The 12572-nt window shown below is 45.2% G+C and overlaps 1 protein-coding gene across 3 annotated transcripts in view; it reads right to left on the bottom strand.

The window, feature by feature from the left end:
- IQSEC1 (IQ motif and Sec7 domain ArfGEF 1) overlaps positions 1 to 12572 on the bottom strand; it is a 150445-nt gene that overhangs the window by 33553 nt on the left and 104320 nt on the right. For all 3 annotated transcript variants that reach the window (XM_079777567.1, XM_079777569.1, XM_079777568.1), the window contains exon 2: positions 8302 to 8590. In XM_079777567.1, the coding sequence (XP_079633693.1) occupies positions 8302 to 8590 (289 nt within the window). The remainder of the gene's footprint in view (positions 1 to 8301; positions 8591 to 12572) is intronic.

Raw genomic sequence — 12572 nt, 5'->3', positions numbered from 1 at the left:
TAGGACAGCTCTGAGGGCCACTCCCCGTGCCTCGATCCTGAGTGAGATGTATACCTGGAGCTAAAGCCTGCTCAGTGGGAATGCAAGAGAAGGAACTGGCTTCTCTCAGGGAGCCAGGAAAAGTGGCATCTGCTGTGGGGCCAAGAGAGCTCTCAAATCCTCGAGAACAAGTCACACTGCTCAGGGAGGCAAAGCAGTGCACCCTGCTCACCTAGGTTCCACCTGCCTACTCCATGTGGGCACTACGCCAAAGCTGGTAACACAGAGAGACAGGTCCCTACTCTCAAGAAGCGAAGCGTTGACTAGGATTAAAAATGGCAGCAGAGTAAGTAGATACTGCATGGACCTGCTCCCAGGAACAAACTGGAATTAAAACTAAAATACAGAAAAACTTCCTGAACAATCATCAGAAGACTCCCAGGAGAGAACCCTGATACCCGAGGACCGAAAGGGGAGACCGCATAGAGGCTGCTAGGAGGGGCGGAGGCATGAAAGGGCTGGCCGGGCTCCCACAGACAGCAACTGAAGTTCTGGAGAGATATCTCAGCTGGGGGGCGGTTACCACTGAGACCTCTGGGATTGAGTCCCCAAGCTGGGCTCCCCAGCAGAGAGCACCAGAATGGAGAAGAGTACCCACATAATATCTGAATGTGAAAAGCAGCAGGGTTGCTGTCTGCTAGGGAGTGACAGCTAAAAATTCAGGCACCCTCTTAAAGGGTCAATGCACAAAATTCCCTGTGGAGCCACCCACCTTGTGTTCTGATGGAGAGAGGGCAGAGTGGTCTGGGGCTATGTGAGCAGAAGCCAGGACTCAGGGGATAGAGCTAAGAAGGCAGACACCCCAAGTTTCCTGTGCTAAGTCATTCCCTCACCCAGTAGAGGACATCTTTCCCACACAGACATTTGCCTTGCCTGGGAGGAAGACAGTTGACCACCCTACAGGAAAACACTTTGCCCTGAGGCCACCTAAGGGACGAAAATAACAATTAGGGTCCAGGCAGAAGTAACTGTCCCACCCTATTGAAAAAACAAACAAACTGCTGTCACACCTGAGGACGATTGCCTGAGGGCAATTCAAGTCGGAATCCTAATAGTCTAGGCCAGTGGTTGGCAAAATCATTAGTCAACAGAGCCAAATATCAACAGTACAACGATTGAAATTTCTTTTGAGAGCCAAATTTTTTAAACTTAAACTGTATAGGTAGGTACATTGTTATTAACTTAATTAGCGTACTCCTAAGCTGGCCTTTGCTAAAAACTCAAGGGGCCAAAGAGCCACATGTGGCTCGCGAGCTGCAGTTTGCCGACCACTGGTCTAGGCAGAGGTGATCTCTGGAGGCATTGAGTCTTTGCCTGATCTAATTATTCAGAAACAGTGTTTGACACTGTCCTGCACTAGAGATTGAGAGGTGTAGAGGATTTACCTAATACATGGTCACAAACCCAAACAGCCAAATGAGGGAATAAAGAAACAACCCCCAAATGAAAGAACAAGAGAATTCTCCAGAAGAAGAGATAAATGAAGCAGAGATAAGAAATTTATTTGAAATGGAGTTCAGAGCACCGTATTTTCTGGCGTATAAGATGACTTTTTAACCCAAGAAAATCTTCTATACTCCCAGTCGTCTTATACACTGGAAAATATGGTAATGATGGTAAAGATGCTCAACAGCATGAAAAAAGATAGGGTAACTATGGCAAAAGGACAGTCTGAAATAAAGAATGACATAACACAGATAAAGAACGCATTGGAAGGAATACACCGCAGATTAGGCAAAGCTGAAGATTGAATCAGTGTATTAGAAGGCAAGAGTTGAAAAAAATCACTCAATCAGAAAACCAAAAAGAAAAAACAATTAAAAAACAGGAGGACAGCTTAAGGGAGCTGTGAGATAATGTGAAACGTAACCATATTCAACTAGTAGCTGTGCCAGAAGAGGCAGGAAGAGAGAAAGAGATAGAGAACATGTTGAAGAAATAATGGCAGAAAACTTCCCTAATCTGGTGAAGGGAAAAATCACACAAGTTCAGGAGGAACAGAGAGTGCCAAGCAAGAAGAGCTCAAACAGGCCTATGCTCAGACACACCATAATTAAAATGCCAAAAATTAAAGATAAAAAGAGAATCTTAAAGGCAGCAAGAGAAAAGCAAATTGTTACCTACAAAGGAGCTCCCATAAGGCTGTCAGCTGATTTCTCATCAGAAACTCTACAGGCCAGAAGGGAATGGCATGAAGTACTCAAGGTAATGGAAAGCAAGGATCTGAAACCAAGATTACTATATCCAGCAAGGCTATCATTCAAAATAGACGGTCAAATAAAGAGCTTCCCAGACAAAAGAAAAAAAAAGCCTAAAGGAGTACATCGACACCAATCCAGCATTACAAGAAATGCTAAAGGGACTGCTGTAATGAGAAGAAACAGAGAGAGAAACCTAGGCATACAGAATTAAAGTGGCAATAAATAAGTACCTAATCAATAATAACCTTAAATGTAAATGGATTAAATGTTCCGATAAAAGGTGTAGGGTAGCTGAATGGATACAAAAACATGACCCACCATATAGACAACTATATGCTGTCTATAGGACCCACCTCAGAACAAAAGACACACATACAATGAGAGTAAAGGGATGGAAAAAAATTTTTTCATGTAAATGGAAAAGAAAAAAATACTCATATCTGACAAAATAGACTTTAAAATGAAGGCTATCACAAGAGACAACAAAGGTCACTATATAATACTAAAGAGATCGATCCAACAAGAGGATATAACCCTGGTAAACATATATGCACCAAATATAGGAGCACCTAAATATAAAAAAAAAAAAAACTTCTAGAGGACTTTAACAGAGAGATTAACAACAATAGAATCATAGTAGGGGACTTTAACACCCTCTGACTTCACTGGACAGATCTTCCAGACAAGAACTTAACAAGGAAACAGTGACTCCAAAGGACACACTGGATCAGATGGATTTAATTGACATTTATGGAACATTTCACCCCAAAGCAGCAGAATATACATTCTTCTCAAAGTGCACATGGATCATTCACAAAGACAGACTACATGTTAGGACACAAAACAAGTCTCTACAAGTTCAAGAAGATTGAAATCATAGCAAGCATCTTCTCAGATCACAGTGGGGTGAAATTAGAAATCAACTATAGTAAAAACACTCCAAAACATTCAAACACATGGAGGCTAAATAGCATTTTATTAAACAATGAATGGGTTACCAACGAGATCAAGAAAGAAATCAAAAACTTCCTGGAAACAAATGAAAATGAACTCACAACAACCCAAAATCTCTGGGACACAGCAAAAGCAGTCTTGAGAGGGAAGTTTATGGCACTATAGGCCTACCTAAAAAAAAACAAGAAAAATCAGCAATACACTATTTAACCCTACAACTTAGAGAACTAGAAAGAGAATGTTGGGAAGCATGAGACGGGGCTGACTAGCAAGAGAACAACAAGAAAAGGCCAGACTAAGTAGAAGGAAGATTGGAGCAGAAATAAATAACATAGAGACTAAAAAAAACAATACCAAAACAATCAATGAAACCAAGAGCTGGCTCTTTGAAAGGATAAACAAAATTGATAAAAAAAATTTTTTAAAAAGGTGTATCCTCTGCAGCTCATGCAGCCCCTGGGTTGTGTCCACTGGGCTAGGGGCGTGTCCCTGCCACCCGGTGGTGGCTGCCGGGGTCTCCGCACACCCCAGAAGCCAGCAGCCATCCTCCTGTGGAGGGCGCTAGGCTTGGGGCATGGACACAATCTGCCACTTGGTGCTGGAGCTTGGAAAGCCTCTGGGGCGGGGCGGGAACATCCCCGTCTCCAAACGCCCCAAGGCCAGCAGCCAGCCCTACCATGGGCCTCAGGCTCGAGGCCTGCAGGGACCCTGGGCAGCATGCAGCGGTGGCCGCCAGGGTCTCGGCAAACCCAGGAGGCCAGCAGCAGCCCCTGGTCCTGGGCGCCTGGCTGGGGGCGTGGCCCCAAACCGCCGCTTTGTGCAGGAGCCTTTGCAAGCGGCTTGGGAAGGCCAGCAGCCAACCTTGACCATGGGCCTCAGGCTTGGGGCTTGCAGGGACCCCGGGCAGCACACAGCAGTGGCCGCCAGGGTCTCGGTACACCCCAGAGGCCAGCGGCAGCCCCTGGTCCTGGGCGCCTGGCTGGGGGCGTGGCCCCAAACTGCTGCTTTGTGCAGGAGCCTTTGCAAGCCGCTGGGGCGGGATGTTCCGCCCGCCAGGTTGCTTGGCGCCTACACCCATAGGCTCTGAGTGGTCAGGGGGCGTTCTGGGACCCCTGCCACTCAGGACCTAAGCACAGGCCTACAGGCTAGGAGCGGCCTGGGTCTGGAGGATGTTTCCTGGACCCAGGCCGCTCAGCGCCCGCATATGCAAATTAACCGCCATATTGTTCACTCTGATTGGCTGTGGGCATAGCGGAGGTGCGGTCAATTTGCATGTTTCTCTATTATAAGGTAGGATGATACATAACATAAACAAATTGAAAGACAAAAATCACATGATCATATCAATAGATGCAGAAAAAGATTCGACAAAATTCAACTCCCATTTTTGATAAAAACTCTCAGCAAAGTGGGAATAGAGGGAGCATATCTCAACATGATAAAGGCCACATATGACAAACCTACAGTCAACATCATACTCAATGGGCAAAAACTAAAACCATTTCCCCTAAGAACAGGAATGTCTGCTTTCACCACTCTTATTCAACATAGTACTAGAAGTCTTAGCCACAGTGATCAGACAAGAAGAAAGAAAAGGCATCAAAATTGGAAAGGAGGAAGTAAAACTCTCATTATTCGCAGATGACATGATACTGTACATAGAAAACCCTAAAGACTCCACCAAAAACTATTAGATTTAATAAATGAATCTGGCAATGTAGCAGGATACAAAATCAACATTCAAAAATCTATGGCTTTTTTATACACCAATAATAAATTCTCAGAGAGAGAAACTAAACAAACAATCTCATTTACCATTGCACCAAAAAAATTACGATACTTAGGAATAAACTTAACCAAGGAGGCAAAAGACCTGTACTCAGAAACTACAGGACATTGAAAAAAGAGATAGAAGAAGATATAAAAAAGTGGAAGAATATATGTATTCATAGATTGGTAGAATCAACATCATTAAAATGTCCATACTACCCAAAACAACCTATAGATTCAATGCCATTCCTATTAAAATACCAACAGCATATTTCACAGAAGTAGAACAAATACTCCAAAAATTTATATGGGATCAAAAAATAGCTGTAGCAATTTTGAGAAAGAAAAACAAAGTTGGAGGAATCGCAATCCCAGATTTCAAGTTATACTACAAAGCCACTGTGATCAAAACAGCCTGGTACTGACACAAGAACAGGCATATAGATCAATGGAACAGAACAGAGAACCCAGAAATTGACCCATGCCGTTACGCTCAATTAATATTTGACAATGGAGGCAAGAGCATACAATGGAGTTAAGAGAGTCTCTTCAATAAATGGTGTTGGGAAAATTGGACAGATACATGCAAAAAAAAGAAAAAAGCAAGAAAGAAAAGAAAAAGAAACGAGACCACGAACTTGCACTATACACAAGAATAAACTCAAAATGGATAAAAGACTTAAATGTAAATGGTGAAACCATAAAAATCCTAGAAAAACCCACAGGCTGCAAAATTTCAGACATCTCTCGTAGCAATATGTTTACAGATACATCTCCTAGGGCAAAGGAAACTAAGGAGAAAATAAACAAATGGGGCTACAGCAAAATTAAAAGCTTCGGCAGAACAAAAGAAACCATCAACAAAACAAAAAGAGAGCCCAAATATGGGAAAACATATTTGACAATAATACATCTGACAAAGGGTTAATATCCAAAATATATAAGGAACTCATACAGCTTAACAAAAGGAAGACAAACAATGGGCAAAGAACCTAAATAGACACTTATCCAAAGATGACATACAGATGTCCAAGAGACATATGAAAAAATGCTCAAAGTCACTAATCATCAGAGAGATGGAAATCAAAATGACAATGAGGTACCATCTCACACCTGTCAGAATGGCTACTATCAACAAATCAACAAATGACAAGTGCTGGAGAGGATGTGGAGAAAAGGGAACCCTAGCACACTGCTGGTGGGAATGCAGACTGGTGCAGCCGTTATGGAAAACACTATGGAGTTTCCTCAAAAAATTAAACATGGAACTGCCATTTGACCCCACTTCTAGGAATATATACTAAGAAACCCGAAGCACCAATCAGAAAGAATGTATGCACCCCTATGTTCACAGCAGCACAATTTACAATAGCTAAGATCTGGAAACAGCCCAAGTGCCCATCAGTAGATGAGTGGATAAAAAAACTGTGGTACATTTATACCATGGAATACTATGCAAGAGTAAAAAAGGAGAATCTCTTACCCCTTGAAACAGCATGGGGCGACCTGGAGAGTATCATACTAAGTGAAATAAGCCAGTCAGTGAAAGACAAGTATCACATGATCGCACTCATATGTGGAATCTAAGTAACAAAATAAACTGATGAAAGGAGTGGATTCAGAGGTGTGGAAGCATGGAACAAAATGGGGAATTTCAGAGAGAAGGTGGGGGAGGGTGAGTGGGTGGGGAGGTAATCAACCAAAAACCTTGTATAGATATATGCATAACCCATGGTCACAGACGATAGGGTGCTGAAGGCGTGGGGTGGGGAGGGGGAGGGGGCGGGCTAGAGAGGGTCAGTGCGGGGAAAAAGCGGGACATATATATTACTTCCAATAATAAAGAATTATTAAATTGTATATCGTCATTCAACAGTGACTGACACGGCCTGAACGAAAAGTATACTGTCAGTCACCGGTGACTGACGAGGTCCAGACAGAAAGTATAGTGTCAGTCACCGGTGATTGACATGGTGCTTAACATGTTAAGTAAAAAAAGAAAAAGCAAAGAGTTAGCCTGGCTGGTGTGGCTCAGTTGGTTGGGCATCGTCCCATATACCAAAAGATTGCAGGTTCGTTCCCCAGTTGGGGGCATGCAGGAGGCAGCCGATGGATGTTATGCTCTCACATCAATGTTTCTATTTCTCTCTCCCTCTCCTTTCCTCTCTCTTTAAAAATCAATAAAAATTAAAAAAAAAAAAAAGAAGAATCAAAGAGTCTGTCATGGAGAATAGACAGAGAGGCATAGAGGTCACTAAAATAAAGCCAAATAGATGCTGGTGTCAGGGGAGAGGGTTGCTCAGAGCCACTGTGGGGGCTGGGGGAAATGGCTCATAGCCTCACACAGCCAAGTATGGGTACTGGTCCCCCACTTGCCAGTTGGTAGTCTGTTCACCTCTCTGGAAAGTAAGAGCCTGCCCAGCTCCATGAGCCGCCCTCCTCAGGGATGCCAGCTCCCCCAAACACGGGACACACTAGTTCTCTGGGGTCCATAGTAGAGGGAGCAGCAGGCTGAGCAGAGCGGCTATCTTAGCAGAAGAAGGGAGGGGAACGGGTGGGTGGGTAGGGGGTGTGTATGGCTCAAACTGACTTTTCAAAGCCTGGCCAGACCCAGAGTCAGCCAGGGTAGGTCTGTTTCCCCCTCACCTGAAGGTGGCTTCACTCCCACAGTCTGTATGCAGAGGTTACTTTCTGAGAACAGCCCTGTAAGCCCACCGGCCAATAAAGGGCAAGTCCTCTCTTCTCCCTCTCAAGCCTGAGATCCTGGGCCCCTTATGTTAGCCTTCAGGGGTGGGGGGAGGGGCCATGATGCCAGGGCCATCAGCTCAGGCCCAGAGCTGATGCCAGGGCCTATTTTCTCCTGCCGACTTTGGATCTCACAAACCAAGCAGCAACCCTGTTTGCCTGAGACAGGCTCCCCAAATCTGGAGTTGCAGGGGAGGGTGTAAAGAGGGACTTCAGGAAGGCAGGCATGGGCTCTGTGTTTTGTCATCAAAGCCCCTCTCAGTCCCTCCTACCTGGCCTCCCCCAGAACACACACATTAACCCAGGCCTGCTCTTACTCGTCCCTCAGACTCACCGTGGCCATTCTAAAATCCCTCTCAGCCAGAACCCACCCAACGCCTGGTCTGGACGTTCACTGGGACACAGGGAGGAGATCCAGTCAATGTGTGCTCACCTGACATTCACAATGACGCCCAGTCCACAGATACTCACAAGGACACACACTTCTCAGAGGAGGCTCAAAGACGTAGCGACAAGAAGCCAACCCCAGCTGGGTCTCTCCCATCAAGCCTGCTGCCCGTTCCCAAGTGGCCAAGAGACAGGCCCCACCTACCTGCTTGTCCTGCAGGTCCGAGGAGAGCTCATAGCTCTCAGAGAGGGAACGTGAGCGCTTGATGGCCTCCTCCTCGGCCTGCTTGCGCAGGATGGAGGTTGAGTGCTGCAGCTTGGGCCTCCGTGTGCGCTGGCCCAGTGGCCCTGAGTACAGCCCATAGGCGCCCACAGACGTGTGTTCGTAATGGTCCGGGCTCAGGCTGGAGCCAGGTGCTAAGGGGTCCGGATGATAGGCCGAGGGACTGTCCAATGATGTGCAGGTCTCACTGCTGGGGGCCTCGCCCTCCACACTGCAGAAGAGAGAGGAGAGAGGCCTCCAGTGAGCAGGAAACCAGAATCCAGGGCATTTGGGGGCACCAGGAGGCAGGAGTGGGTAATGTCCAAGAGGCAGCCTACCACATTGCAGTGGAACTCCACACCCCTAGTCTTCCTACTTCCCCTCACCCTCCTGCAGTTGACCACTCTGTATAGCCAGAAGGACCCTGCCAAGACTCTCTGCTCCACATCTTCCTGAGGCTCACCTCCCTCAGGATTCATTTTCTCTGTAAAACTTGTCACCTTCTAACATCTAACACTTTACTGATTTTGCTTACACAAAAATGTCAATTTGTGAGGACAGATGTTTAGCTCATTGAGACACTGATGATACCAATGCCTAAAGCAGGGCCTATACACAATAGGTGCTCAGTAAGATTTACTCACTGACTGAATGGACCCTGTCATTTCCTCTCCCTCACTCCTACCATCTGCATTAAGTAAACCACTGATTCTGTAGGTTTTTGTTTTTTTTTAAAAAAAAACAGTAATTAACAAAAGTGACTCTTTACTGCACCTACTCAGGGATCATGAAGTACCCCCAATACTTCAGAATATGCCTTTATTTGAAGGTAGGGTCTATAAGAGATAATTAAGTTAAAATGTCACTACAGTCCTAATCCAATATGACTGGAATCCTTATGAGAGAGACTAGGACACAGACACACACACGGGGATGACCATGTAAGGATGTGGCGAGAAAGTAGCCCTCTACATGCCAAGGAGAGGCCTGAGAAAGCAGCCCTGTGACACTGTGATCTCAGCCTCGCAGCCTCAGGCCTGGGAGGAACAGATGTCTGCTGTTAGAGCCTGTGGCCCTCGTTCTGGTATGGGACCTGCCCGAGGTTGCACAGATAGTGAGTAGGATTAAAGCCCAAGTTGGTAGGACTCCAAGACCAGGTGCCCCCTTCCACCGCACTGCCCCTCATCCCCAGGACGCGTACATATCCTCCCAAAGTTCCAAGCACCAGGGCTGACGAGGGGAGTGGTTGACTTCATCCTGAACTCATGAACTCAGCTGACGGACACTGGTTACCAATGCAGACTGCTCTTCAGCATAGGACACAGAGCAAAGGGAGAAATTTATACAAGATATTAATAACAGCTTCTGGTACCCCTCTAGGCATGCCTTTCCATACGCCTGTCCCTGTAGACTATCACTCAACCTTTACAAAACCCTGGGGCTGGGGCAGGGTCTCTCTGGGGCCCAGGACTTCAGAGAAGTGATGCAGGCCCTACCCAGGCTACAGTCCTTCCTTAATACTCCCATCTGCAGACTAATGGGAAAGCCTTGCATTCAAGAGCCTCGGGGTCAACTGGTCTACCCCCCTTCCATTGCCTCTACTTGTCACAGGGATTGGCAGGGCCACACTGCCAAGTGTAGAATGTGAGACTGTTCACTAACTCCTAGGTGAGACGCGAAGTAGGGGTTAGGGAAGGAGACCCTACAGCAGAGAGGGCCAGGACAAAGGCAGCAGACCCATGCAGTCTATTCCAGTTCTGCCCTGAGCCAGTTCTGGTGGCCAACTCATAATACAGAAGACTTCCACTCACCAACTGGCCCTGCTTCCCGGAGCATGCAGTGGCTGCCCTGTGACAAAGGACCTCCCAGTCTGCTCCCCAGCGGCTGAAGTGTGACTAGAGGCCCTTCTCTGGGGAAGGGGCTGGGCTAGGAGTTAAAAGACTAGGTGCTTTGCCTTGATCTGGCTGTGAACCAGGTGGGTCAGTTCTCATTTCAGGGCTAGATGCCTTTGAGGGGTCAGAGGAATACCAGCCTGCACAACGCTCCTGACATCAGTCAACCAACAGCAGCTTCCTTTGGGCCTCATGTGTATGTGCTGAGTAGGGAAAGGGACGGGGACACACGGAACTTAAAATGCTAGTATTGTTTTGTGGACGGAAAAGGGGCTCTGTAATAAATCTAACCCAAAGTAACCTCACAGGGTGATCTGATCGTAAATCCCTAACGGGGAAGGCCATGGTGGGTAGTCATGCCCCAGACCTATAAAAGACGTACCTTTCCTTAAGCAAGCCCTGTCCAAACGCCTTTTTCAGAGCCCGCAGAAGTAATCATTCTCAAGGAAGCACAGAATCTTAACTATCCTGTACCTTGTTTTCTCTTGACTTCATGTTAGCTTCCTTCTATTCCCTCCTTAATTCCAAATGTATAAAAGACACTGCAAAACTGTTCTTCTCTGAGCATCTGAGATCTTACTTGCCAGCATGTCTTTAATTTGGCTCAAATAAACACAAAAATTCTCTACAGGTTTGGACATTTCTTACATCAACATTTATTTGGTGTAGTATTGCAGGATTCTGAAGAAGCCCACCAGGACCACCCTGCAGACACGTACGGGGTACCCAGTGCTAGGTACCAGCAGGGGCCCATGGTGCCCCACTGGCTCCCTGCTTCACATTGGGTACACTTGGATGAGTTTTCTCTTGAAATCCTGGACCTCCCTGTTTTAGGAAGCAGATCCTGAATTTATCTGAGCTGTTCTTAGAAAATTCTTGAGGTAGAAAAGGGCTGAGATAATCCAGGAAAAGAAGGGTAAAATGGGTTGCTGCTTTTAAGTTTAGGTGTGGTGTTTTTTTTTTTTTTTTAATTTGATTGCTTACTGAGAACCTGAACAAAACCTTTCCTGGTTAATGAGAGACTGAACTCTAGTTAGCTCCAAAAAGAGAAAGGACATTCCTTCCCCACCCTGAATCTCAGGTATTCTCAGGTGACTAAGAAGCTTTGTGGAGTTGCCTGAGGAAATCCTTTCCCCAGGGTGTAAAGCAGTCTATAGAGAGATTCATCATTTCTGGCTCATCCAAAGAAGGGCACACATAAAGGCTGACTTTCCCTAGAAGTTTGTTTAGACTCTAAAGATCTCAAAGGAAAACTAAAATTAACTGGGAAATTGTGCCTCAGAAGCCAACAAGTCCCACAACTGTCAGCCTACCATTAATACTCCTGCAGGGTCCTTTGTTACTTCAAATCATTTTCAGGCACAATTAGAAAAAGCTGGCTGTAAAATTAAGCAGAATGAATGGAAAACATTTAATTGGTCTCTCAAAGATTCAAAAAGAAGATTTAGATAAATGGATGGGGACACACAGAACTAATGTTGTACTTTAGGTGGCAATCCAATTCTTTGAGGTATTAAAAATGCCTGTCCAACCTATGAACCAGGAGGTCACAGTTCAGTTCTGGGTCAGGGCACATGCCTGAGTTGTGGGCTCGATCCCCTGTGTGGGGCAAGCAGGAGGCAGCCAATTAATGATTCTCTTTCATCATTGATGTTTCTATCTCCCTCTCCCTTCCTCTCTGAAATATAAAATATACATATATGTATTATAAATAAATAGATAAATAAATATGCCTATCCTTATTTTAAAAGGGGGAAGGTCATTGGAACTTGACTTGTCAAGGACAGATACAAATTTTAAGTGTCTTCTTATCCCAACTGCCAAAACAAAATATGGATCCAACTGTTCTTTTATAAGCTAGTTTTTCTCATGGCTAGAAAGTCTCTTTGTCTATGTGTTTCTATATATCTATGTTGTAAATGTGGGGCAACTTTTTACCTCTGGATGATATTGTTAAAATTAAGCATATTGATGTTAATTGATTTTGAAGGCAAGTGTTTGTAATGATTGGGTATTCTAAAATTCTCAGAAATATAGAAACTAACCCAAAATCTTTTCAAGTTCATGTGTTCTAAAATTATTCTTTAGTAAATAAACTTTGTTGGTTTAAGTAGAACAGAAATGTCTTTCAGGTTGTTGACATTAAAGACTTGTTCTTTTGTTGTTGTTTTTTTAATGTTAAAATTGCATTAATGTAAATAAGTGGGGGGAAATGAATAACCAGGCCTGGCCTGTGTGGCTCAGAGGTTGAGCGTCGACCTATGAACCGAGAGGTCACAGTTCGATTTCTGGTCGGGTCATATGCCCTGGCTGCAGGCTCAA

The sequence above is a fragment of the Cnephaeus nilssonii genome, assembly GCF_951640355.1.
Source record: "Cnephaeus nilssonii genome assembly, chromosome: 7".
NCBI lineage: Eukaryota > Metazoa > Chordata > Mammalia > Chiroptera > Vespertilionidae > Cnephaeus > Cnephaeus nilssonii.
Note: the sequence above shows the minus strand (reverse complement) of the source record. Positions and strands in the feature narration are given on the sequence as shown.